Genomic DNA, 26,508 nt, shown 5'->3' with positions numbered 1-26,508 from the left:
TGGCGCTCTGCTTCTACCGTGTGGGTTCTAGGGATCAAACACAAGTCACAAGGCACAGCAGCAAGCACCTTTACCACCACCCCTGCCCCCAGCCATCTGGCTGGTTTGGTCATCTGTCTGGATGTTTCTATGGAGGTACTTTGGAATGAGTTCAAATAGGTTGGACTTTGAGTTCCTCAGAGTACCCTCATTAACACTGCAGATGGTTTCCTCCGGTCAGCAGAGGGTCTGAATCAAGGAAAGGAATAGAGACTGACTTCCCTTGTGTAAGAAGAAATTCTGCCAGCAAAATGCCTTGGTCTGAGACCACAGCTCAGCTCTGAGCCTCCAGCCTGTGGGTTAACCTCGTGAACCAAGTCTCAAATATATGAACCAACTTCTTAAAATCTTTCTGTCCCTCCTCTCTCCCCTTCTCTCTACTTTAATCTCTCTCTCCCTCCTCTTCTCTCTCCCTCTCTCCCTCTCCTCTCTCTCTCTCTCTCTCTCTCTCTCTCTCTCTCTCTCTCTCTCTCTCTCAAAACTTGACTCCCTCTTTACTTACATATAAGGTTTTGTATATGTGTGCCCAATCAATTATGGATCAAAATTATTATTGAGGAAAAAAATGTGCCTTGCTGAACATCATCTCCTACTGCAACGTAGCAACCATTCACACAAAAGTTTCACTTTAGTGAGCGCTATAAGTCATCTAGAGATAACTTTGGGTATATGGGAGGTTGTGAGCACATTATATGTAGGCAAGGGACTTGGGCATCTGTCAAGATTCTGGAACTGTCCCCTTTTATAACAGACATGGCACGAGACATGACTGCAGAAACACGCCTCTGCCCTGTGTCTCTGGAGAACTTTAATGAATATCCATCACTAAGAACCTGTGTCAGAGGGTTAGGCTCCACTACTGGTACCTCATATCTAGAAAATTCTATTCAAGGCACAGAGCCATTTTGAATTGGCTTTATCTTATATAAGATGTAAAGGATCTTCCTGTTAGTAAAAGTATTACCGTATCAGGCCCAAGTTGGATCTGGAGACCCGGAGTTCAGGTTCACTCTCTGGTGTAATCCCTGCAGAAACCTAAGGGCGAATGACTCCCCAGAGTCTCTTGCCTCATGGTAGTCCTGGCCCAGAGAACACAGAGCAAGCAACAGAGTGAACATTGGCCCCAAGTCTTTTAAGGATGGAAACATATAGTTTTTAATCTTATTTTTTTATCCTTATTTTCCCTGGGCTTTAGGGCTGGGCTGAGAGCCAGGCACCTAGATGATTCCCAATAAAAATTTAATGAATTCATCAATATTTGTTTAATGACACAGTCAGGGAGGTCAAGCAAAGATGATAAGCAAATAAATACTCTAAATAACCAGTCTGCCAACACAAATTCTGCAGATAGGAGGAGTATTTGTTGCTCTGGTGTGCAGAGAAAAGAGCCTGCCCTGGATAGAGGTCAGTAAAACCTCTTTCACAGTGTGTTCAAGAATGTAATATGTGTAGCCAACACCAAACTGTTTATAATTTGAAGTCAAGGTCCTGACATTGAAACATTCATGCTACAAAATGCAAAATTGCAAAGTAGAAAATGGCCCTGTTCTCTCTCTCTCTCTCTCTCTCTCTCTCTCTCTCTCTCTCTCTCTCTCTCTTTTAGAACAAAAGGTGCTCTTTTTAAAGATACATTCTGGAAAGGAAAATAATTTTAAAGATTTATTTTATTATTTTTTTAAAAAGATTTATTTATTTATTTTATATATGAGTACACTGAGGATCTCTTCAGACACAGAAGAAGAGGGCATCGGATCCCATTACAGATGGTTGTGAGCCACCATGTGGTTGCAGGGAATTGAACTCAGGACCTTTGGAAGAGTAGCCAGTGCTCTTAACCTCTGAGCCATCTCTCCAGCCTATTTTATTATTTTTTAGGGATGTGTGTGTGTGTCCATCTGAGTTCAAGTGCCAATGAAGGGCAGATGACCCCCTGGAATGTATGGTTGTGAGCCCCTGTAACTGTGCTGGGCACTGAACTCCTGAACTCAGGACCTCTCCAAGAGCAGCATGTACTTTTAACCACAGAACCAGTTCTCTATCCCTGAAAGGACAAATCAATTAATTAATTAATCAATTAAATGTCATGTAACACAAATATTCCCTCTTTAAAATATTTCCTCTTTATATCATTATCACTCTGTTGTTAGATTTGGGGTTGCTAGGTTACTTAAATAGATGTAACTTTTGCTCATCAAAGAAAGCCTTTTACTTTTCCTTCTTCTTTTTTTCTTTTTTGAATCACGTGTATGCACCCTGAATAAATACTCAGTTGGAAGAGTGCATCTGTAGCTTAGAATTTGTAATAACAGATTCACCTTTCCTTTTGTCCTAATAGCGATTTAAATTTCTGGGTCTCATAGCTAGAAGTCAGTCTCCTTCCTCTAGGGGCGGAAGGAGAAGGACAGCAGTTGATTCCTTCCCCCACACTCAGGCCTGTGAGGAGGAAGAAGGTAGTGGAGGCCAACAGGCCCTGGCCTGCTCAGTGGTGCACATGGCTCCTCTCTTGTTCAGCTTACACTCAGTTAGGATTGAATTCATGAGAGGTGAATGTGCCTCATGGTACGCTTCTCTTGCTATAACTGTGTGATTGTGATTGTGAGTTTGCAGAAGCCTTCACTGAGGGGCAAACAGAAAGAGATCTGACTCCCCTTTGCTCAGAATTGTGCCATCTTTTTTCTTTTTATTCTGATGGGGGATGCATAGAACAATTAAAAAATACCCTTTTTTAAGATATTAATTTTATGTTAAAAGATATAAGGAAAAAAAGATCTGATCATCTTTTTACTCTAATAATCTTTATTGTTTTAAAAATGAAAACAATAGCTACTTTTAACAGTAAGATGCAAACAGACATGCAAGTGTACATTTGAACAGTTTTCTTCCTCACCCAGTTACTCCCCTGTTAATGAGTTGTTTTACATCTTTTCAAGAGGAAAAAGTCGTGTCACCTTATCTTTCTTTTTTTCTAAAGGAAATATTTATTTTTATTTATGTACATGCCTATATGTGGGCTTATGTCATCTGTGTGCAAATGCTGGGAGTGTGTCAGAAGGAGGCATTAAACCCCTCTGAAGCTGGTGTTACTGACAGCTGTGAGCCACCCAATATGGAAGAGCAGGAGGCACTCTTAACACCCGAACCATCTCTCCGGCCTCGGCTTATCTTGCTTTAAAAAGATGCACATAAGCTGAATTGCAGTATACTTTCCCGTGCAGCTTGATATTTTTCACATAGCATAGTTTCATTGTTTCCTTGGTCAGTACACAGACATCTGACACATTCTTTTTGAAAGGTACCCTAGGATTATATTGTGTGAAAGCATCCTAGGGCTGGGCTGTATTGTAGTTGATAGTGTTCTGTTTGGCCCCTGTGCTTGAGCCACGGGTTCAATCCTCAGCACCAAGTGAACCAGAAGTGGAGGTGGGAGGTGGGAAAGGGGGAGGTCAGAACTTCAGAGTCACCCACGGCTACAAAGTGAACTCAAGGCCAGCCTGAATTACTTGAAACAGTTTCTAAGTAAACTAATTTAATCTTAAGTATAATAACCTGATACATTTATTTCCTTGCTGGCAGGCTTTTGCAACATTTGTTTGCTAGTATAATAAATACCCTTCAGCGAATGTTTCTTAATATATCTTGCCATCATCATCATCATCAACCACCACCACCACCACCACCACCAAGGCTAATAATACAGAAGCTGAAGTTGTACACTGCACAAAGTGGGCACCACTCACTACAGATCTCATAACTTTAAGTACTTTTTATATAACTTCGTGATGGACATAAAATCTGTTATCAAGGCCGCTGGTGAAATACCACTACTCTCATCGTTTTTTCATTGACCCAGTGAGAAAAAAAGATAAAAGAAAAAAAGAAAAAGAAAATCTGTTATCGAACGAGTTTCTTTTACTAGTTTGCCTAGGGCACCACGGCCTTGGGTGGGTATCTGTAAGAACCACTGGACATAGGGCAGTCGCCTGTGGACTTCTGACAACCACTGTCCACTTTCTCTCCTAAAACCTGGCCATCAGGAGTCTTCGGTTTTAACTAGGAAAGTGCTTTATTTCTACAATCTAAACCTTAAGTGGTTTTAAGTCATAATTAACGGTCTTTTGCGTTTATAAAAAAGAGAACTGAAGTAACAGCAAACGAACAACATCAACAACGAAAGGCCCCAATTCCCAGCGTGGGGGGAAACCAGCGTTTGCGACGCTGCTGTCCTGGGGATGACTGAAGAAGAATCCCTGGAAGGGGTGCCTGCCATCAACCAACAAAAGAACAAAGGATGCCGCTCTTTGTCCCAGGGCACTTAGGACCCGTGTTGTTGGTTCCTGAACAAGTGTTGATGGAGTTTTTTGGAGTTCTCAAAGAGAGCTACACTGAGGGTTGTGCAGGAACGTTATGGAATTAAAGATGGGGTGCGCATGCGTTATCTGTTATGGGGTACAGAGAAGAATGCTGTCCTGTTGGCATCCTCCCCCTCACTTTCTCCCTCCCGCTCTCGCTCTCTCTGACAAATCCACCTGCCTCTGCCTCCTGAGTGTTGGGACTAAAGACGTGCACCACCATGGCCCAACATCTTTTCATCTCTTAAGGAAGGATCCACTGTCTCAGTAAGAGGGCATGTGACCAGTGGCAGAAGCATCCGTTGTAAAGCCCTTGGTCAAATGGTGTCGACATTTCTCTCCTGTCACATGATGCCTATGTCCGTGCCCCTGTGTGGAACTTTATTGGCTCAACCATGTGAAATTGAAAGGAGTTTAAATGTAAAATTGAAAGGAGGGGCTTGGCTTGGAGGCTGTTGGGGACCCACAGAAAAGCACAGAAAGGCATGGCTTGGAGGAAGAGTGCTTGCTTGCTTTAGCACAAAGGAGGCCCTGGATTCAATTCCTGGGACTGATAAAAGCAAAGTTTATTTTGGAACCGGATGTGGTGGTGCAAACCTTTAACTCTAGCATGAGAGAGAGGAGGTGTGTGTGGGGGGGTGCAGGTGATACACTGTGAGTTTGAGGCTAGCTTTGGCTACATGAAATGCTGTGTCCAGAAACCAAAACCATGCCTGCAAAATAATAGCTCAGTGGGTAAAAGTAGTTCACCTGATGCCAAGCGCGACGACTTAAGTTCAGTCCCTAGTGAAGGAGAAAACTGACTCCAAGTCTAGTGGGCCCCACACATGCCCCAGATAAATAAATACATAAATAAATAAACGTAATTATATAATTTAAAAGCAAAAAGGGCTGTGTTAAGAGCTGTTCGAAACAAACTTAACAGAGAAACCAGGAAGGCGACAGAGAAGGCCAGGTGGGGAGACCCTGAGAGACTTAACAGTGAGCAGCTGGTCAAGGCAGGAGAGAATGCTGAACCCCAAGATTCCAGCACATTAACTAACTTTGAGCTTCTAGGGGGAATCCACTACTCACACTGCCTTTACCCTACAAGTCACACAGGCAGAGAATGATGTCCTGCACCCCCCTCTCCCCGCAAGGCTGGAAGATCAAAATCACCTAATGAGAACACTTGGGACAGTAAAGGCAGAGGGGAAACTGCATGGGGACACAGCTGTGGCTGGCCCTCTGCTGATGGCGCTGTTGGGGACCCACAGAAAAACACAGCAGCTGGCAGCCAGCTCAGGCAGCAAGAAACGCCATGAGAGTCTTCAGAGTTTACAGAGCTATGTACTGTATCTCCAGTCTACAAAAGGCTCTATTGTGAACCTCTCTAATCCGCCCAGTGTTTCATCTTCAAGGACGAAATACAGCTCGCTGTAGATTATGGGTTTTCTTGAAGGATAACAGTGTTCCCAGAGTTGCCTGTATTCGCCATTCATCAGGATGAGCGCAGAGGGAAAAGTCAGATGCCCTGGGCTCCTCATTGCATACCTCAGGTAAGGCGGCTCAGACCAGTTTCCGGATCCCACCTGTTCTGTTCAATCTGTGGTACAACACAGGCTGCTGATGCATATGGATTTACGTAGGACTAACAAAAATGGCTGCGTAAATTCATAGTTACTTATGGAGGTGCTGGGGGAGGAAGAAGCTCAAACTCCTCCCTCCTCTCTCCCTCCCTCCTTCCCTCCTTCCTTCCTGCTCTCCCTTTCTTCCCTCCTTCCTTCTACCCCCTCTGCTAGCACTGGGGATCAAACCCAGGGCCTCAAGCATGTCAGTTAACACTGCCCTGGAGTAGCTGGGCATGATGAATTCCAGGCCAGTCTCCATCCCAGGAGTTGGGTGGGTGAGCATCTGAAGTAGAGCTGTGAGATCACTGTTGGTCCAGTGACTAAGTGCTCCTTTGAGCTTCTGGGGTGCTGGCTTGTGTGGCAGCCCTGCTGTCTGCCCTGGTGCACCTGTCCAGGGTATTGTGGTGACAGAGAGCACATTGCAAAGCAAAAACTCTCAGGCATCCGGTGGATTGCTAGACACAAATATTTCAGTGGCCCTGCCAGTTCCCCGTGTCCTCAAGAGAAGGTTTGAATTTCTCGGTTCTTATGGCAGAGTGGGGTTTCCTGGGTCGAAGGAGACACCAACGGGTGGGTTGGGAATTAGTAACAATGGCCACCAAGCAAGAGAGGCGGGAAAGCAGAAGGAAGGAGAGAGGACAAGAACACAGCAGAAAGCAGCCCCCTGTTCAGTTTGTAGAATTCTATCATCCAGAGACCAGGGCCATAAAAGACCCCTGTGTCGGTGGGCCACGGCATATTAGAAGCTGAGGATAAGCCCAGTATGTCTGTCTGTGGCCTGCATTTACTCCATGTTGGAAACAATATGACCATCCCTTTCTTACTAAGCACACTTACATAGGACAGTGGGAGGTGACAGGGGCACATTCGAGAGTGTCCCAAGGATGTTCATTTGCTGCTACAAGTGGTCCTGACATTAATTCAGGCTAGCCTGGGGAGCATGGAGGCTAGCCTGGGTTAGTTACTTGGCTGGCTGGTATTGGTGGGCCTCTGGGTTGGGCCCGCTTTTCTTTCCGTGGTGCTTTCTGTCTGGTCAGTCCAGATGCATGAGGCCTTCCTTTACAGTGGGTTTTCTGAGCCACTACCCTCTGCCTCTCCTGGCTCTTTATCAGCAACTTCTGTGGCACTTCCCCTTGTGATTGACAGGAACACATTAGACCATCTTCAGTCCTCTCCTGGTAGGTGTTCAGGGGCAGGGTGAGTACTGCCTTCGCTTACTGGACATCTGGTCTTAGTAGGATCAGACTAACACTTGATGAATGAATCATGCGTGAAGGAGAACCCGAGCAAGGGCTCTGCCTTCACCCTTTTCCTCTGTTCAGGAGTGAAAATCTTTGACAAGGCTTGGCCTTGCATTTCCTGAAATAAGACGAGAGGCAGGAAACCTGAGTCCCTCCTTTCAGACACATTTCTGGCTGAACACTGCACACTGAGGGAGGAAGTACTTCCTGTCAGTGCTGAACTAAAGAGAAGCCATTTTGATGGGTTGCTTGTCTCCTGGTTTCACAGGTCTAAACGGAAAGCGAGCGGTCCATTGATTTGCTTTGCTTTTTTTTTTTTTTTTTTTTTTTTCTTTCTTCAGTAACAGCAGGAGAAAGAATGACTTTTGGGGCTTGCTTATCTGGTGGCATCAGCACCTGTGTGTCTCTGACAAAATGAAAATGTCAATGGAGAATAATAATAATAGAGCTATCAAATAATTAAGTAATTACAGTGTGCTATTTTTTTTAAGGACAGCATGTTATCTGCATGTCAGTATGTGACAATCAAGACTTTTAGAGAGGCTTCTCTAATTCCCAGAATCCTACGGTTGCTGAAGGCTAAGGGAGGGGAGGCTTGGGTTCTCTTGGGATGTTGTGTCTTGATAAAGAGTCTTTACAAGTTGGCACACACTGTGCTTTGAATCCTCTGGAGTACTACTCATACCCACGTCCTTATGACCACTGTGCTCAGGTGACAGGGTGACACTACCGCTGGCATCTGCAGGCTTCCTTCCAGTGACAGCTTTTAGCTTCAGCCCTGATTCCCCTTGTGGCTTTAAGCAGACAGAGGAGCAGTGCAGATTAGGTTTCGTATTTGGCAACAGAGAGGACGTTATACTCTATCAAACGTCTTTAAATGCGGATACAGGGTATCATTAGAGAGAAGGGATTATGAATAGGGTACCAGCTGGGGTTGGAGGCATGGCTCAGTGGTGGAAGGCTTGCTGACCATGGGCAGAAACACTGCTCCTCTTGTGGCTGCGCCCATGCGGGGGGGTGCAAACTGCATTTCTGGTCTGTAATCTGTAGTCACACTGCCCAGCACAGCTCTCTCCCCACTGGCTTTCCCTGACCACGATAGAATCCTGTCTGGTTTGGGGTCAGTCATAGCACTACATGTTCAGTACCCGGACGATGCCTTTAATATCTATCCCAGATCTTGAAAAGACTGACGCTAATTTGGAAGATCTGAACTTGAAAAGCCACAGGAGCTCTGAACTCATGTCAGTCATGACTTTCTTTATTCCTGTGTCTGATCCTAGGTTCAGGCAAGGGGAGAGACACCTCTCTGCTCCCCAGAGAACCCCACCCCCCCAACTATAAGTTCCTTTACATCTTCCTGTACTATTTCTGTCCTTACCCTATGGAAATTACACCTCAAAGGTCAACTGTGGTATTCTCAAAAGCCCAGTCCAAAGAGGGTTTTATTTCATCTTCATTTTTCTTTACTCTGGACCGTCAACCCCTCCCCCAATGTACTTATGTGGCTTATATTTATTCACCTAACTCCTAATGGATTTTCTAAACTGGCCCTTTGCATAGCAGCATCCTGACTAGGAGTCCAAACGCTAGCACGAGCGAGCCTGAACTCTGACTCTGCCAATAACGGTACGAAACCGAGGACAACAGGAGATGTTGTTTCCTTGGTTTGGTGTCCAAATTAAATGTGATAATTAATGTAATATTTACTCTAAAGCTTGGCACAAGAAAGTATTCATGAATGGTACCAAATAGCATTAACAGGCTCTCAAATGTGTAACAGACTGCTTCCCTATTAACCCTGCCCCTTCAAGGTCTTTTGGCCTTCCTCAGCCCACGCAGGGCCAGTCAATAAATATTTATTGATGCCAAGATTCATGCACATGGTGGCAGAGTTCAGGGAAGGAGAAAGGAGGCAGAGGGAGGCTTCAAAAGACTGCAGTAGCAGAAGAAGCCTTGTTATTCAGTTTTTAACTAATACATGATTTAAGTTGTTGAAATGTTTGAATCACTCCTTTCGGGATATGCGACGTCTGTTAAACAGGAACCAGTGTTAGCAGTTAAAATACTTGTTAGTGAGATAGTCAGTCACAATGAGGCTGTTTGGCATAGGGACAAAGTCCAGTCCTTAGATTAAATGCTGCTTTTTAGATTAAATGCTACGCTAACAGGATTCTTTCGGGGAGAGGAGGCCAGAGTCCTGGAAGCCTTGACTGGGATGATTGCGCCATCTACTGGCATCATGGGGAAATGGCTCCGGGTAACGCGTGTCTTGGCAAGGGTGAAGTCCTCAGAATTGCTGTTCTTTCCGGAGAAAGTGTGCTTGAGACGGGACAGGAGGGATTAGTAAAGGGCAGGAACAGCGATCAGCAGGCAGGAGACACCTCGGCAGTGTGAGGCGCAAAGGCGTAGCATCTTGGGTGGGGGAACGACAACATTGTGGGTGTCATTGGAGGGGCAGTTCCCTCCCCCACCTCACCACTTCAAATTCGCGGGATCCCCTCTCCTATTTATCTCACTTTTCTATTCTCTGCTGGCTCCAAATTCCGAGAGGACGTTCTGGTTTCTCTTTTTGTATGTAAGGAAACCACGGCTGGGAAAATCTCGCTGATTCACCACCTTCGGAGGCCAATCCCGAACATCTGGAACAGCGTGCCTCCCGAGGGACCCAGGACCAGCCTCCAGTCTTTTAACAGCGGTTCATCACCTGACAGTCACCCCAGGAACCAGGTAAGGTGACCAGAGGCTGGGCAGCCCTGACTGAGCAGAAGTGCAGGTGCCAGTTCCCACATCCATCCTGGAATGTGCGCTGGCCACTGGTATTGGAGGGAATTGAATCCCAAGAAGTTTTGCTATCTTGTGATGTTTCCTTTGGAATAGGGCAACAACTGACCTGGAAACCATGTATTACTTTTTTTTTCTATTAGTAAACTATATCAATTGGTCAATAGATGGATTATATAGATCATAGGATTTTAGCAGAGAGTTTTAGTGTAGGAAGGTCTGAGGGAAAATATGGATGCTTCAGACTGAAGAGTTCACTTGGTCAGCACACAGGGAGTTGTCCAGGAGTTTTGAGGGCCGATGAAAAGCACATACAGACTGTACCCTGCTATGCTGGTACCCAACTATGACCCCCGTTCCTGAGCGACAGTGAGCCAGAAGGATTGCACGTTCAAGGGCAGTTTGGAAGTTAAAAACGTTTCTTGTTTTTTGTTTGCTTGCTTTTTGTTTTTAAGAAAAAAAGGAGTGGCGGGTTCAGGATTTTGAATTCCATCGCTGTTTGTCTTTGGCTGAGTTGTTTGATATTATTTTAAACTCCAGGATTTTTTTTTTCTCTAAAAGAAAGATAATGAAAATGACTGTTTCGTTAAGAAACTGTGAGATTGAATGACATATGATAGGAATTCTTTGATTTAAGCTGGCGGGGCTGGATTTAGTTAAAAGCGAAGTTGAAGCAGAGGCTCAGGAAAGTAGCACTGCCCAACCTCACCTGAAGTGCAGCTGTCCTACTAATTTAGGACTGGCCTTTTCTTTAAATTTTAATCTACTTGTTGGCTTTTTGAGTTGTTTACTTAGGCAAACCTAAGTCCCTTTTAGCTTTGGTTTGTTTTACTCTAGCAAGAGAGTAAAGGGCCGCTCGAAGTTACCTGCAACCTCATTTTGAAACCACAGCTTTCCTCAAACATTCTCTGTCCGAATACCTAATTACACAGCGGTGTTTGAGCCGCTTCCCACTGTGAAGTCATTCCAAAATATCTAACTTTGCTCTCAGAGAAATGGTGTCCCCTCCCTGTACAGATGTTTGATTCCTCGCACAGCAAGTAAACTACTTACCGTCACAGTTGCAGTAACGGGTACAGCTGTGAACAGCTTCCTGAGAATCGTGCTCCCAACGCAAAGCAAACAAGGTGTGAGTACAGTCACCACAGCCATGGGTGACAGAGTTTGCACAGGGCCCAGAGAATCACAGTTAACCTTCCACAGTTAAGCAGGGGTCAGCTGACACAGCTCTTCCTGATCAGAGTTCAAAGGGTAGTTTGCAATCCAGCTATTTTTTCCTCTTCAGTTTACAGATGAGGAAAAATACAACTGTTGACAATCTGGGTCTCTATAATACGCCTCATGGCTTCATGACGAGGAGGGATGGTCATGAGCTCATATTTGAGTCTGAGGGATTTATGTTTGTAAAGGTATCTGGGTGTTAGAATACAGCCTGAAAAGCTTCCAGTAGCCCTGATCTGTGGCTTTTCTCTAGGACAAGGTAGAACCCTGACATGCCAATGGCCTTGGGGATAGTAAAATACTTGAAACCGGGCACGGCTCCAGAGGCGGAGAGATGCATTAAGCAGTGTGCAAAGGGACCAAACAAGGGTCTGTCAGACTTCTGCCTGCAGCTTGTAATCTCTAGGCCTCTCCTCCTCCTCCTCCTGCTCCTCCTCTTCTTCCCCTCTTCCTCCTCCTTTTCATCCTCTTCCCTTCCTCCTCCTCTTCTTTCTCCTCTTCTTCTTCCTCTTCCTCTTCCTCTTCCTCTTCCTCTTCCTCCTCCTCCTCCTCTTCCTCCTCCTCCTCCTCCTCCTCCTCCTCCTCCTCCTCCTCCTCCTCCTCCTCCTCCTCCTCTGCCCTCTAGCCTGGGTCTCCTTAACTACAATAGGAAAGCCTACCTCTAGTAGGAAATGACTGTTTAGAGCCAAGTGACCAGGACTTGGTGTTCTGTGTCCATCCGTAGCTGGTTCACCCTGTTCCTCCCAGGCAGCCTGTGTTGCCACAGGTGGAGATGATCCTTCAGTTTTGATAGATTGGGTATAAAGGTCACAGCTTTTAAAAGGAAACTGGAGGTGTTGGCATGTGCAGGTCTCATGGAAGAAGCTGCCGGTACTGCAGAGGGTTGCAGCCCATTGAACTCCAAGTTCTCTTTACTTATTTTTTATTTTTATTTTTTTTTGAGAAGAGGTATTCTTCTAAAGCCTAGAGCTCTCTGGAATACACGACCCTTCTGCTTTTGCTCCCTGGAAGCTTCGAGTGCACCTGGGCCTCCCCATGCCAAGCCTGCGTATTCTTATTCTTTTTATTTGTTTTTACTTTGTTTTATTTTGAGACACAGTCTCTCCATGTAGCCCAGGTTGGTGCCCTGGAGCTCATTATGTAGCCCAGGCTTTCCCCTGAACGCTAGGATTACAGATGTTGTTTTGCTTCTCTCTCTCTCTCTCTCTCTCTCTCTCTCTCTCTCTCTCTCTCTTTCTTAAGGAAATTTTAAATAATGGCTTCCTGGTTGGATGTGATGGCTCATACCTGTAATCCCAGCACTGAAGAAACTGAGGCAGGGGAATATCAAGTTGGATTCTGGCTTGTGCTACAGAGCAAGTGGATGGCCAGCCTGAGCTTTGTAGTAAGACTGGCTTTTTAAAAACGGAGGGCTGAGACTACAGGCCAGTGGTAGATACTTGCCTAACATGTACAAACTCTTGCACTGGGTCTCTCTAGTACTGATAGGGAAAAAACATCCTAGAATTCAGGATCTCTGTATGATAGGATCATGCTCTACCACTGACTTTAATCTCTACAGTTATCTTAGTTCATTTCTGTTGCTAATGACAGAGCACCAGAAACTTCGTAACAGAGTGGCTTGGACTCTCAGTTCAGGTCCAAAGTTACAGGACCCCAGCAATGGATAGTTTTCTTGCGGACACAGTCCTAAAGTATTGTAGAGCATCCCGTGGTGGGAGTTCAGCCCAACCAAGCTGGATTCTACAACAGACTCATTTTTGTGATAGCATTAACCCTTTGATCCTTTAATCACATGAATGAACCGAGGAATCTCTTAGTGAGGGCGGAGTCTGAATCGGCTCTTAAAGGTTCTGCCTTAGTCATTCATAGTGAGCCTTCAACTTCAATGTCAGCCTGGAAGGGCTAAATCGAATCCAAACTACAGCAACTGTGAACTTCAGTGTGCTCCACACACACATGCTGCAAGGCTGTATTTATAAATACCGACTTTCTCCTCTCTCAAACACGGCCCTCCTGTGACTTCTGGGGTCTTTCCTAAGGTATGGCCTCAGCTCCGTGGAGTATGTGAATCTTGGGGTTAATTTCTAGTTCAGAGATTCCTATACACCAGTGTGTGTTTAGCCATACCAAGAGTCTTCTTCAGGCCCTCGGCTCCCTGAGATTTTGGTCCAGCAGCTGTGCAGTCGGCCTGGAGTCTGACAAGTCCCAGGGATGCTGAAATAGAAGGCTCCCTTAATAATGTGAAAAACACTTGCAAGTTTGCATTTAAAGTTAACATGAACTCTGGAAGGCAGCTGACAAGAGATGACAGCCTTAGTCTTGTGAGGGGAGGCAGAGACCCTGGAGAAGGTTTGCTAGAACAAGCAGTAAGCTAGAGAAGAAACCCATGTGAGAGTCTCTAACCACGGGTGCGGTATCTTCCAGGACAAGCCACTCAATGTCCCTTCGCTTTGCCCTGCTTGCGAATGTTCTGTGACTTTGAATTCTAGTCCTATTAGGACCAGGCTTGCTGCTTGGTGTGTGAAACTGGGGGAAGCTCCCTTAGCTGGCTAGCATCCTTTGTGGCTCTGTTAATCTTGCAAAAGAAGTTGAGCATAAGGAACAAGGAGCGGCTTGTTTCCTTGCCCAGTGGAGAGTCGCTCCAGGCATGATTTACTTTGCCTGGAACACAGACGCCAGCTGCTTTACAATGAGGCTCTTGGCCTCCTCAGGGAGCCAGCCCCAGCCTATCAGACAACGGATGCTGTCCTCAGGTGTCTGTCAAACTCTGATCCAGAGAATCCCACCCAAGGAGTAGCAGGTTTTATTTGAACATCAAGTAGCCTGAAGGAAACCCTGGAAGCAGCCACACACTTCCTTTGGTGCCGACTGTTCTGTTTTGCCTCAGTGTGAGTTTGTAAGTCCTTTATTCTTGAAGGAGACAGTCTTTCAGTGCTGGGGTTTCTTTGTTCTATTAGGGTGGTTCTGAAGTGTGGTCCCCAGGCCAACTGTAGCTCAGTACCTCCTGGGAGTTTACTGGAGATACAGGTTAGTTGGTTGCCTGCCTGTTCCAGTATGCAGAGTCAGAAATTCTGAGGATAAGGCCTGAAGTGTGTGTGTTTTCATATGCTCGCCCTGGGGGTTCTGACGCATGCTCAACACTGGACAATTCCACAGGGGTGCCTTCAGTTCAACAGAGGGACTCTCTGTCAGTCAGGCAACTGATGCAAACAGAGACTGATGTGTGTGGGAGGGAGGTATGTGTGTGTGCGTGTGCGTGTGCGTGTGTGTGTGTGTGCAAGTGGAGGTCAGAAGCTGACATTAAGTGTCTTCCTCAGCTGTTCTCTACCTTATTTTTTGAGACACTTTTTTTTTTTTTTTTTTTTCCTTTTCGAGACAGGGTTTCTCTGTATAGCCCAGGCTGTCCTGGAACTCACTCTGTAGACCAGGCTGGCCTTGAACTCAGAAATCCTCTGCCTCCCAAGTGCTGGAATTAAAGATGTGGGCCACCACTGCCTGGCCACTTTTTTTTTTTTTTTTAACTGGAACTCACCAATTTGGTTAACCTGTGGCTAGCAAGCCCCAGGGATCCTCTTCTCTCTGCCTCACCAACACTGGGATTACAGGGGAGTTCTGCCAGGCCTGGCTTTTTCATGGGGGGCTGGATTTGAACTCAGGTCCTCATTTTATACAGCAAGTACTTTACTGACTGAGCCATCTCCTTATCCCCATTTTTCTGCTGTTTGGGTTTAGTCCCCATCACAGGGGTACAGGGAGGTCTGCTGACCAGTGAGAAAGGAGAAATGGGGTCCAGAGGCTAGAGATGTTTTTGTTCATTTAAAAGTTGTGTTTTTGACAACTTCATGAATAAGCACGGCATCTGTGTCACTTCCGCCCTTCCCCCCCAGCTCCTCGTGTTCCATACTCTTCCTCCAACACATGCTGTCTTCTTTAATTATTATTGGTTTATATATGTATGTATATGTGTATATATGTATATACTTATATATACACACATATACATATGTATATACACATATGCATATATATATATGTGTGTGGATATATATATATATATATATATATATATATATACACACACACACACACACACACACACACACCCTACTGCATCCGGGGCTGACAACTTGGGATTGGACAACCCATTTGAGGATACATCTCTAGAGGAGATGGCTTCTCTCTTTGTTGCTATTGGGCACCTACCTATAAGTAGAAGACACATTTTCATGACTTCCTGGTGCCTTCTGACCAAGAAAATGCGCTGGAAAACAAAGATAACAGAGAAAATGAATCCCCACCCTTCTCTACACCCAAGCGAATCAGCTGCTCCAATCCGTCATTGCCTAAGCGGGCTGGGATCTGTCAGGTGGGGATGTCCCCGGTTGCCTTGCGCCCCTGACTTCAGGAAACTCCTCAGCCCCAGGCAAACCAAGACAGGTTTCTGGTCACTGGTTACCCTAGTTCAGCGACTGACTATTTGATTGTGTGGTCAATTAAAAAAAAAAAAAAAAAAAAAAAAAAGAAAGGCTGATGCCAAGGTCACTTCCAGAGAAGTTGACAACCTCGAGCTAGGACAGCCAGGGTGTTGGGTTTTTAAAATGCTGTAGGGGATTCTGCTCTCTCCAGGATGAGAACCACCTGCAGACACTTGCGGGCCTCTTCTGTCAAGCTGCAGAATACTCAAAGGTAATAACCACTACAGAAGCACCGCACCTCACACCATATTCAAACAAGTAGCTCATTACGCTCTCCTGGAGCTGAGGGTGGCGGTGCATAGCTCTGATTCTGGCACTCAGAAAGCAGAGACAGGAGGATTGCTGGGAGTTTGAGGTCAGCTGCTGCTCCCCTCTGTCTGTCTTGCTGAGCTTCTGACCTTGTCCTGTGACTCCTAGTTCCGAAGCAAGGTGGAAGGCTCCCACTGTCTTTGTGTTCTTCCCCCCAGTAGGGTGCATTCTACACAGTGAGCAGCAAGGCTGATTGACAGGGACACTTCAGATGACCGTCTGGGGCTCATCTCATGATTTTTTTTTTCACTTTTTTTTTAGTTTCATGGACCAAATGCAGAGAATCCTGAACCAGCCCCTCCCCACCCCCACCAAGTCCAAGAAGAGAAGGGCATCGCTGCTATCTTTCTTTTCCAAGGTCAGGCATGATGTCCCTTCCCAGTCGCCACTCTGTACGATGTGAGCCTGCTCTCTCTAGTTAGAGCGGCTCTGCCTGGGTGATGACAGTCTTGTCAGCAGGGATAGAGGATGCTTATGAGAAGATGAGAAGCTTGCTGCTAACCCAAAAATTAAAAAAAGAAAACAAGAACTGTGGTAAATACTCAGAAATAGTGATGCTGGAGAGTTACCATACCTCGTGCACAGTGCTGAGCAGACTGCTTAATCTGGACCCTGCATTCGTACCTACTTCCTAAGGATGGGAGCTAGCTTTTGTCTCTGATTCCCATTCATTCTCCCCTACACCCCGCCCCCCCCCCGTGTGTGTGTGTGTGTGTGTGTGTGTGTGTATGTGTGTGTGTCCCCATTCCAATGTGAATACAGGTGCTCTCATGTCATGATGCACACACGGAGGTCAGAGGACAGCCTTGGATGTCTGTCCTACCTTCCACCTCCTTTGAGACAGGGGTTCTCTTCTCTTGGGATCCCTTACTCCCCATCTTGTCACAGGGTGACTAGGATTATAGACAAATGCCCTTGTGCCTGCCTTTACATGGGGCTCAAATTTAGGTCCTCATGCATGCTTTACCCACTGAGCCTTCAGATGAAGCCTTCATCACTGAGTCCTGGCCATTGGTGACATCCTTCATCGTCTGGGATCTGCCTCTCATGTGGGTTGCCTTGTTCTGTGTTCTGAAGAACAGCAGAGCCTTCTCGGCATGGAAGCCCATTGCTCCCCCGTGAGGCAGCTTCTCTGCTCCGTGGAGAGGTGGCCTATATCTTGATCTAGTTTAGTTTGAAAGTGTAGGATTTTTCTAAAAGGATAGTATTTCCCCATTGTGTTTCTTTTTCCTCTTCCTCCTCTTCTTCTTGTTCTTGTTGTTCTTCCTATTCTCTTTTTCTTCTGCTTCTGCTCCTTCTTCTTTGCTCAGATGCACGAATTCAAAAGTCGAGGCAACCTTCAAATGTCCTGGAATGTTTGTAGATGTGTAATTGATATTTGTTGAGATGTTGCAATTGAGTCACATGTTAATGAAAGGTTGAGGAAGGTGTCTACTGAGAAAGGTCTCTTAGAATTTGTCATACTGCCAGATGGAGATGCAGGAACCCTGGCCTGTTTGCAGATGTATCAAGAGAGAATCGGAAGAGAGGAATTGGATAAAGCAGGTATCACACAAATATGCCATTCATTTTATTTAGCTAAGACTACAGCAGAGGAATGAGGATGGACGGAAAGAGGAAGAGGGGCTAGGGAACTTTTCAGATAAGAGAAATTACAGCACAGCATACACTGGGTCTCAAGGACAGCCCCCTTTCCTCTGAGCATTTGTCACACAGTTCACTGCTATGTCTCTCTCTCCAGAATCACCGACCCCACAACACCAGCCCTGTGTTATTTCCTCCGTCAGTGTCTCTGCTATGTAGACAAATGTATTTGCCAGCAAAAGTAAATCATCTTCAAAGGCTGGGTATAGCTTAGTGGTGAGGGCTTAGTTTATGCAAAACCCTGCTTTAATGCCTAGCGCCTCTCTCTCTCTCTCTTTCTCTCTGTCACTGGCCAGTAAGCTTTAAAGTTCTTTCTTTCCTTGTCTTCCCAGTGCTGAGGTTTGATTTCCCAGTGATGCCACTTTATGTGGGTGCTGAGGATTTGAGCTCAGGTCTTCATGCTTGGCGAGCGAGCAGGTTAGCAAGCGCGCCATCTCATCAGCCTCTGAATTAATGCACTTTTGACCACCCAGGTCTCTTGGAAACTGAGGTTGCAGAAGCGGGAGCCTTTGAAGAACATGCTCTCCATCTTGGCAGAAAGAGCCCGGGATCCTAAGGCTAAAAATCGCCGTCTAGCAATGAGGGCCCTGGGTACTCTGGCCCGGGAAGCTCCTGACAAGGTAGGGGGAGGTAGAGTTTAGAGAGCCTTCCCAAGACTCTAAGCCCTCAAGGCATGGAGTCCACACAGCTTGCGCACACACTCCATGGACTGTTGGCACTAACAAGCTACATAAACTACCAAACAGCAGTATCTGTGCTCAGGGTATATTACTGCATCAGTTGTTCATGATCTCACAAGGCTGCAAACTGCCATTCACCAAACTGTGCCTTCCAGAAGCTCAGGGTTCTTTTCAGAGAAAGTCCAAGAAAGTCGTTTTGCAGAACTGGCTCTTCCGATGGTAGGACTGAGATCTCTCTTTCCTTACTGGCTGTCTGCTGGGGGCCATCTCCTCAACCCCGACCTAGGTTCCCAGGATCCACATTCTCAAAACATGATAACTTGTTTCTTCAAGGTGTTTCTCACTCCTGTCTGATCTACTGGAGTCTTATATAACGTAGCTTAGCAACCAGGACAGACATCTGGTTACTTCTGTAGCATCCGGCTAGAAGCCAGCCATTGGTTCTTTTTACACAGGAGAGGAACAAATTATATAAGGGTGTGACTCAGTCAAGGTGGTCACAGGCTGGCGTGCCTCAGCTCTGTCAGCCTTGGGAAACAGTTATTGTAGCACCAACTCAGGTTGATATCACTCTGAGAGTTTAAAACAATCTTCTCATAATTCTCATTTAGGGAAAGGCATTTTTCATGCTCCTTCTTTAGTGCTTGTGCACACTGATGCCTGCTTGTGCCCTTTCACCATTAAAAAGACACCTAGCACTCTGAAGGTCCCTGGAACACTTTTACTCTTGTTCTTGAAGAATCTCCCGTCTCTGTTGTCCAGAGGCCTCATTTCTGCTTGTCCTTTCTGTTCTTCTAAGACCAAGCTGGGTTCCTGACCTGGGTTATTAGAAGCATTTGTATTTGGTTGAGTTGGTAGAAGATTCAGAAGAAAGTGTGTGTGTATTATAGATTTATGCACTAATATATATGATGCATATAAATTATACATTTTATTATGTGTTATACGTATGAATGGCATGAACACAGAGAGAGAACTGCTGTGAGGAGAGGGAACAGCGTGAGGAGTAGTGGGGGAAGGGAGGATGGGAGATATCAGGGGATTAATATGAGCAAAATACAATGATGTATATGTTAATAAGCTATAAAAAGTAACTTGGGCTCCTGGAAGATTAGGGCTGTAGGGTGTGTGTGTGTGTACATGTGTGTGAACCTGTTTGTGCTTATATGTGAGTATCTATGATTCTAATGTTTTTCCAACCTTGCTAGCAAGTGAGAAAGTATAAGAAAGTTATGCTTGACCTCCTGGTACATGGACTGTATGATCCTGTGAGTTCTGAAGTTATCCACGAGAGTGTGAAGACTCTGATCATCCTGCTGGGCAAGATCCAGGGCCAAGGCCTGGGCTCCTTCTTCATAGACATCACCCTTCAGACCCGGACTTTATTGAATGATGTAAGTGAGAAGGGGTAAACATATGGTCCTGGGCTGTGACATAGTCCTGGGTTAGAAATGGCAGCCTCGAGCTTTATAGTGCTGGAGTGTGCCTTTATCCCCAGCAGAGGCAGAGGCAGGCTGAGCTCTCTGATTTAGAGGTTTGCCTGATATAGATAGTAAGATCCAGGACAGCCAGGACTATATAAAAAGACCCTGTCTCAAAACACAGAAAGAAAAAGAAATGAGAACCCTGGGTAGTGTGTTTCTCGGAAACAAGATCTATATTAGTCACTAATTTATGAATACATTTTATTGAGAAGGGTACTGAGAAGTTATGGATGGGGGCTATGGAGAGCGTAGAAGATGTATAGAATCCTGTCGCTCTCCCTTGAGAAGTTCTCATTTCAATAGGGGAATGAATATATACACTAGTGAGGATGGTGATGATGGTGGTAGTGGTGGTGCTGACCTGTGCTCAGTATTCTCTTCTCCACAACAAGTTAGCATTTAGTGAGTCCTTCCTGTGTGTCATTCACAATGCCACACAATTGCCATGGATACATATGCAGTTGTTACAATAACCTTTTTCTGTAGGTTCTGCAATGATCTTTATCTAAAACGAGGAGACTGAGGAAAGATTAGGGCCTGCCCTTCTAGTTCACGGAACTGCTATGCATCCTGAAAGCAGCCATCTGACCGTGGCCTCTGCACCGTTAGCCACAAGATAAACCTGAGAGGCACAACACTGAGTCTCAAAGTGAGGATTCATCTGTAACTGACAGCCAGCCTGCTACTATTATTCTTTGCCTCTCTAACAAAGACAGCAGCTGTTAGACATGCCTCAGACCTTTGTTTATCCCAAGAGCCAATAGCCCCTGTCCCTCCATCCCTAATTCCCCGTGGAGACACTTCGTGAGCTCCTCAAGAAAAAGGGAACGACTCTGAGCTTACAGAGCTCAGATTTTCCATCAGAGCTGCTGGCTGTCTTACCAGTGGCCCTCCTTCCTCCACCGGGACAGATGTTAATATTTCATTGGAGATGGCATGGAATGGACCCAATATGTGTAAAATTAACTTTTAATCTCCTGTAGCAATGCAGCTGTTGTCTTCAAGGCTTACTGTCTCTGTCTGTTCACCTAGGCCTAGTCCTGGAAACTTCTAACCTCTATACCGTCTAATCTAGGCCTAGAATGTTTTCAGTCTCTGAGACTTACAGCTGAATAAGCTCACACTGTGTAGTTCTTCTGACCTCTGACTGGCTGGTTCGACCCAGCTGTTCTGGCTCAAACTCCTCTCTAAACTGATTCAATATAGCTTCTCTCAGCTTCTTACTGAATTCCTCTGCCTGGCCTCATACTAACTTGGGCAATATTTTCTTATCTTCTGGCTCCTTCTCATTCTCTGGATTGTTCTGTCTCCACCTGTGTCTAGTTTGTTCTCTCTCTCTGCAACTTGTCTTTCTATAAATGTCCTGGCAAAACTGCTTCCTTCCTCCTCCTTTCTCTCTGTGCTGCTCCCTCAAGTAGCTTCCCTTTGTCTCTCTTCTCCTGAGAGTTGGGCAGATCCTATTCTGTCAAATCTTTCTCTGATTCGTCACTTGGTCTGCCACTCGATTAGACATCACTTCCAAACATGGGTGCTTCCTTCTACAGACTAACTTTGCCTTCATTGTTTGGGATTAAAGGTGTGTGCTAAGGGGCTGAGCCACATCACAGCTAGAAACAGGTTCAAATATCCTGTAACAAATATATAGCCCAGGCTGGTCTTGAACTCATGGCAGTCCTATTGCCTCAGGTCCTGAATGCTGAGATCACAGGCAGGATACACTACCCTTGCCTACATGTTTGCTGTTGAGCACAAACCTATCTTGTTTGAGGAGTTGGTAGGAAGAGTTTACATCAGCATCTTAGGATGTCAGGTCCAACCTTAAGGACATATCCTTAAATCCTTCCAGTGCCACCTGAACTTCAGTTGAGTTTTACTCAACTGCTTTTAAAATCTAGCTGCCTGTCATTTTTTTTTGTTTGGTTTCTGTTTGTTTTTTGTTTTTTTGCACAATCCTTGGCTATGTAGAAAGGAAAATCACCACACTACCACCACTACCACCACCACCAACCACCACCATTTTCTAATGACAGAATTTATTTGAGAGTTACACTCTGAACATGGTCAGCTTCATGCCATGTTTGCTTGGATGTGGGCCCCCAATAGATGATTATCACACTCTTGGGGGACAGCTTACGCATTTCTGTATGGAAGCCTTGGGGGAGGGTTTAGCTGGAACAAGTTCTCACTAAATTTTAGTTGCATTGATTTAAGCATTAATACACACTGAACAGGGCAATGCACAGAATGCTACCCCGAGGCAATTTACACGAGTTACTTATGCTAAAATATATTTTTGAATACTTCACAAAACGATTGGTGTTGCCTCATTCTGGACAAGTCTTTGTGACCCAGTTCTAGATGCTTCTTTTCCTTTGGAGAGGCCCACCCCACCCCTGTTCTCTTTGTTTTCCCTGGACAGGACGGTAAATGCTGATATAAAAATCTGTGTACCAAGGTCAGGAGACTGGGTTGGCTGCCTATCTCTTGGTATGACCCTCCTTGCCTGAGAAGGCAGATATGCAGAACAAATCATTTATGTGGAAGAAAAGAGGGTGATGGGCTCCCAGGGAAAAGCTAAGAGATGAGAGGAGAGGGGAGAGGGTGTTGGGGGCGGGGCAGATGCGAGATCTATATTTCCTTGATCTGTAGGAGAAACTCAGACAGAAGGGAGAAGAGAGATGGTGAGGTGAATAAGATAGGTGGGAGGAAGAGGAGACAGGGAGAGAAGAAGAGGGGGATGAGGAGGGAGTGAGAAAGAGAGAGAGAGAAGAGGGGAATGAGGAGGGAGTGTGAAGGAGAGAGAGAGAGAGAGAGAGAGAGAGAGAGAGAGAGAGAGAGAGAGAGAGAGAAGAAACAAGAGAGAAAGGGAAAGGAATGGAGATAAAGAACTGAGAAGTGAAAGCAGAAAATCTTTACAGCCAGGGTGTCTAAGACCAGCAGTGTCTGTCTATTGAATGAAGAGACACAGGGCCCTGGCAATGACATTCACCCTTTAATGAACGACTTGTGATGGCTGTAGTCCACTCTGATGGAGGGAGGTCTGATGATGTGTTCTCGTTGATGAAAACCCACAGGAGGACGACAGCGTGCGGCATGCGGCCTTTGTCCTCCTTGGGCAGTTGGCTGCCTTTGCTGGACGGAAATGGGATACATTTTTCACCTACCAGGTTAACCAGACCCAAGATTCTCTCCTAAGCCATTTGCAGGATGAAAGCCCTCAGGTTGCCAAGGTGAGACTGACATTCTTTTATCACATTGTGAGATCTCTGCTGTCCCTAGAGAGGGTGGTAGCAGCTTTACTAAGAGGAGAAGCCAGGCTCTGGGGTTCCTGCCAGTTATATAAAGCTGGGCAAAGGGGCCTCCAGTGTGCAATCTCCCCCACTTGCTCTTTGGCCTGCCTCTGCTTTAACCCGACTCCTGCCAATGCTAGGTGTTAGGTAAGGCCAGGTCTCCAAAGGAACATGAGGCTGGGTGAGTGCTTCAAAAACCCCGAGTGCTAAGAGCTCTACCAAATCACTTTGGGAGCGGGGAGGGAAGGAAGAAGAGAGATTGTGGATTCAGTGTAATTGTGAGAGGGGCTATGTACACGGCAGAGCTGTGCCCTCTGCCTTTGCCACAGACCAAGTCATGGGCGTTCCATGAGCAGAACTCCTTTTAGAGTCATTCATAAATGACCTGAGAATCACTTTTCCCAGCCTCAGTGGTCCTGACCGTAGTTGGGCGGTAGTTCTATATGATCACCTGCCCAGCCATGGATTCTAGAATTTTCTAACAGTTTTAGGCAATTGGACAGCCATGTTATTTCCCCCAGGCTTGCAAAATGACTGTTCAAGCCTGTGTTCCGTATCTGAAACTCAGAAAGGAGCTGAGTTTCCAAAGTGAAGAAGATTGGAAGAACCCCAGGCTTTCCCGGCAGCTGGTAAGTGAGCCAGGGCAGGGGGAATCCTCCTGGGGGTCTCTCACCTTCAGGCCTGTAGCACCAGAAGTGGCCCGGTGCAGCAGGAAGTTACCTCCCACTACCCTCTAAAGTAACTCAAGCTAGTATTATGATTGCAATGAATCCCTAACAAGTTGTAACTGCCAAGATGCCTAGAAGATGACCCACAATATTGTTGTTGGCTCAGCTCAAGTCATCGGCTGTTTCCACTCCTGCCTCTGCTCCCAGTATCCTGTATGGCAACCTCCCTCACAGATACCTTTTCTAACTTCTAATTTCAGAGCCACTGCCATCCAGAGATCCTGCTGTACTTCTATGCCAACAAAATCCTCTAAGTCCAGAGCAGCAGAGAACGTGTCCCATGAGAGTGCCCTGCCGGGGCACCGTGCTTCCTCTGTTCTATCTCTGACTCTCAAGTGATTGCAACAGAGAAAGAGGATGTCAGAGAGTGACTGAGGGCAGAAAAATCACCCTGGAAGTGTTTCTCTGCATCCAAAGTGAGATTCTATGCGAGTGTGCGTGCACATATGTCCACATGACTGTAGAGGTCAGAGGACGACCTCACTTACTGTTCCTCAGTCATTACCCACCTTTCCATTGAAACAGGACCTTTTAACTGGCCTGGAGCTTGCTAATTAGGCTAGTCCTGATGGCTGATGAGCCAGCAATGGGATTATAACTATACTCCAGTAAACCAGTTTTTTTTTTTTTTAATGTGGGTTCTGAGAGCCAAATTCAGGCCCTTATACCTATTTGTACTGACTAGGCCATCTCCCCAGCCCAATAGATGCACACTTCCTTAAACCATTTAACATGCTTGATGTCCCAAAAGCTCCCCTCTCAGTCCCTCTCTGTCAGGTGACATGCATTTCTGATAAATAACTTCTGAGGCTGGAGGAAATCATTGTTACCTTAAGCATTTTAAAAACGTATTTGTTTTTGATAGTTTGCTATTTACTACTGACCAAGATGCCAAGAAGCTGGCTTACAACATGTCTTTAATTTCAGATGATCTTAAAATATCATTATCTTAAAAATCATCTTTACAAAGAATGAGAAGAAATATTGCTGAAAATCTACAGGATGGTGATAACTTACAGAGTAAAACCAGTAACGTTTACTGAGAGTGCTTACAACTTACAGGGCACTGTGGTGTTGAATGAGCAGGACCCTATAGGCTCATGTATTTGAATGCTTGGTCCCTAGTTAGTGGAACTGTTTGGGAAGGATTAGAGGGTGTGTCTTTGTTGAAGAAGGTATATCACTGGAGATGGAATTTGAGACTTCAAAAGGCCAAGCAAGGCCCAGTCTCCTCCCCTCCCCTCCCCTCCCCTCCCCTCCCCTCCCCTCCCCTCCCCTCCCCTCCCCTCCCCTCCTCCTCCTCCTCCTCCTCCTCCTCCTCCTCCTCCTCCTCCTCCTCCTCCTCCTTCTTCTTCTTCTTCTTCTTTCTCTCTCTCTCTCTCTCTCTCTCTCTCTCTCTCTCTCTCTCTCTCTCTCGCCTACTGCTTGCAGATCAAGATGTAAAGCTCTCAGTTAGTGCTCCAGCACCATGCCTGTCTCCTCCTGCCATGATGCTAATGCACTGATCTTCCAAAACTGTAAGAATGCCCCCAGTTAAATGCTTTCTTTTATAAAAGTTGCCTTGGTCATGGTGTCTCTTCAGAGCAATAAAATAATAGTAAGATTGGCACTAATAACCTTTTGAAAATAACATGAATACAACAACTGTATGCAACAGGTGTTATTCTTTATTTATTGGGAGTGAACATGTATCATGGTGTGTGTGGAAGTCAGGTGACAACTTGAGAGGGTCAGTTCTCTCTTTCCACTATGTGGGTTCCAGGGATCCAACTCAGGAGGTCAAACCCGGCAGCAAGCACCTTTAAGTGCTGCACCATCTTGCTGGCCCCAGGGATAGTTGCTATTATACTTTTCACTTCATGGATGAGACCATGGAAGAAATCAAGTAACTTGCCCAAGATAAATAGTAGAAGCAGAATGTATATCCATGTGATCTGAGTTCTGGAACTGAAGCACAGTGATTCTAGCCATGGAATAATTCTCCATGGTTAAAAATGTGAGAAATAAAACTATGGACACCACCACCCACGTCTGCTTTTCTACTCAACCAAGGTAATTTTTACTCTTGTCTGCATATACTAAGACCATACGTTTAGGATTCATTTCTAAAGTTCACTATACACCTGTTCTAAACCTACATTGAATTACTCAAACTCAGCATATAACTTTATTAACAATTTCTTGACAAATGCACCACTGTTTTGGTGACCCATCTTCACTATCTGAAGGGCCTCATCACTCATAAACAGTTGCACCTGTGTGCAGTGATGATGCAATGGGCATTCTTCTAATCCTAGCTATCTGGTAGAACCAAGTGGAATGGTCACTTGAAAGCATGAGTTCAAGATTAGTCCGGGTAGCATATTAAGTCTCCATCTCAGCTTTTTTTTTTTTCTCTCAAGAATACATTTCTTAGTCTCTCCTTCCCACCAACCAGCTTGCTCCCCAGGCTTTTCCTCATCACAGTTCTGAAACCCTCAGTGTGCTCAGTCACTCCTAGGACACTGTGTTCAGTTTGGGAACTGGAAAAACCAACAAGAATAGAGAGCACAGGAGGTTATCAAAACACTGAGGGATCTGAAGAGCCCTTCTGAGGACTGAGAGACTCTGTCACCAAGAAATGAGGCCATGAGGGTGTTTAGGAGTGTCCT

General features: G+C 45.7%; 1 protein-coding gene across 1 annotated transcript; it reads left to right on the top strand.

Annotated features, from left to right (window-relative positions):
• Nucleotides 1-8,174: 8,174 nt before the first annotated feature.
• On the top strand, nucleotides 8,175-25,106 carry Mro (maestro). Its single transcript, XM_076912480.1, is given in 10 exon segments — nucleotides 8,175-9,693; nucleotides 9,695-9,752; nucleotides 9,755-9,921; nucleotides 9,923-9,969; nucleotides 16,293-16,389; nucleotides 18,149-18,295; nucleotides 19,564-19,749; nucleotides 22,914-23,069; nucleotides 23,651-23,758; nucleotides 24,058-25,106. Coding segments are annotated over 10 exon segments (1,224 nt in total). The 5' UTR covers nucleotides 8,175-9,489; the 3' UTR covers nucleotides 24,112-25,106.
• Nucleotides 25,107-26,508: the final 1,402 nt, after the last annotated feature.

Source organism: Arvicanthis niloticus, chromosome 14 (genome assembly GCF_011762505.2).
Source record: "Arvicanthis niloticus isolate mArvNil1 chromosome 14, mArvNil1.pat.X, whole genome shotgun sequence".
Taxonomy (NCBI): Eukaryota; Metazoa; Chordata; class Mammalia; order Rodentia; family Muridae; genus Arvicanthis; species Arvicanthis niloticus.
The sequence above is the reverse complement of the archived record's forward strand: the minus strand, read 5'-3'. Positions and strand labels throughout refer to the sequence as shown.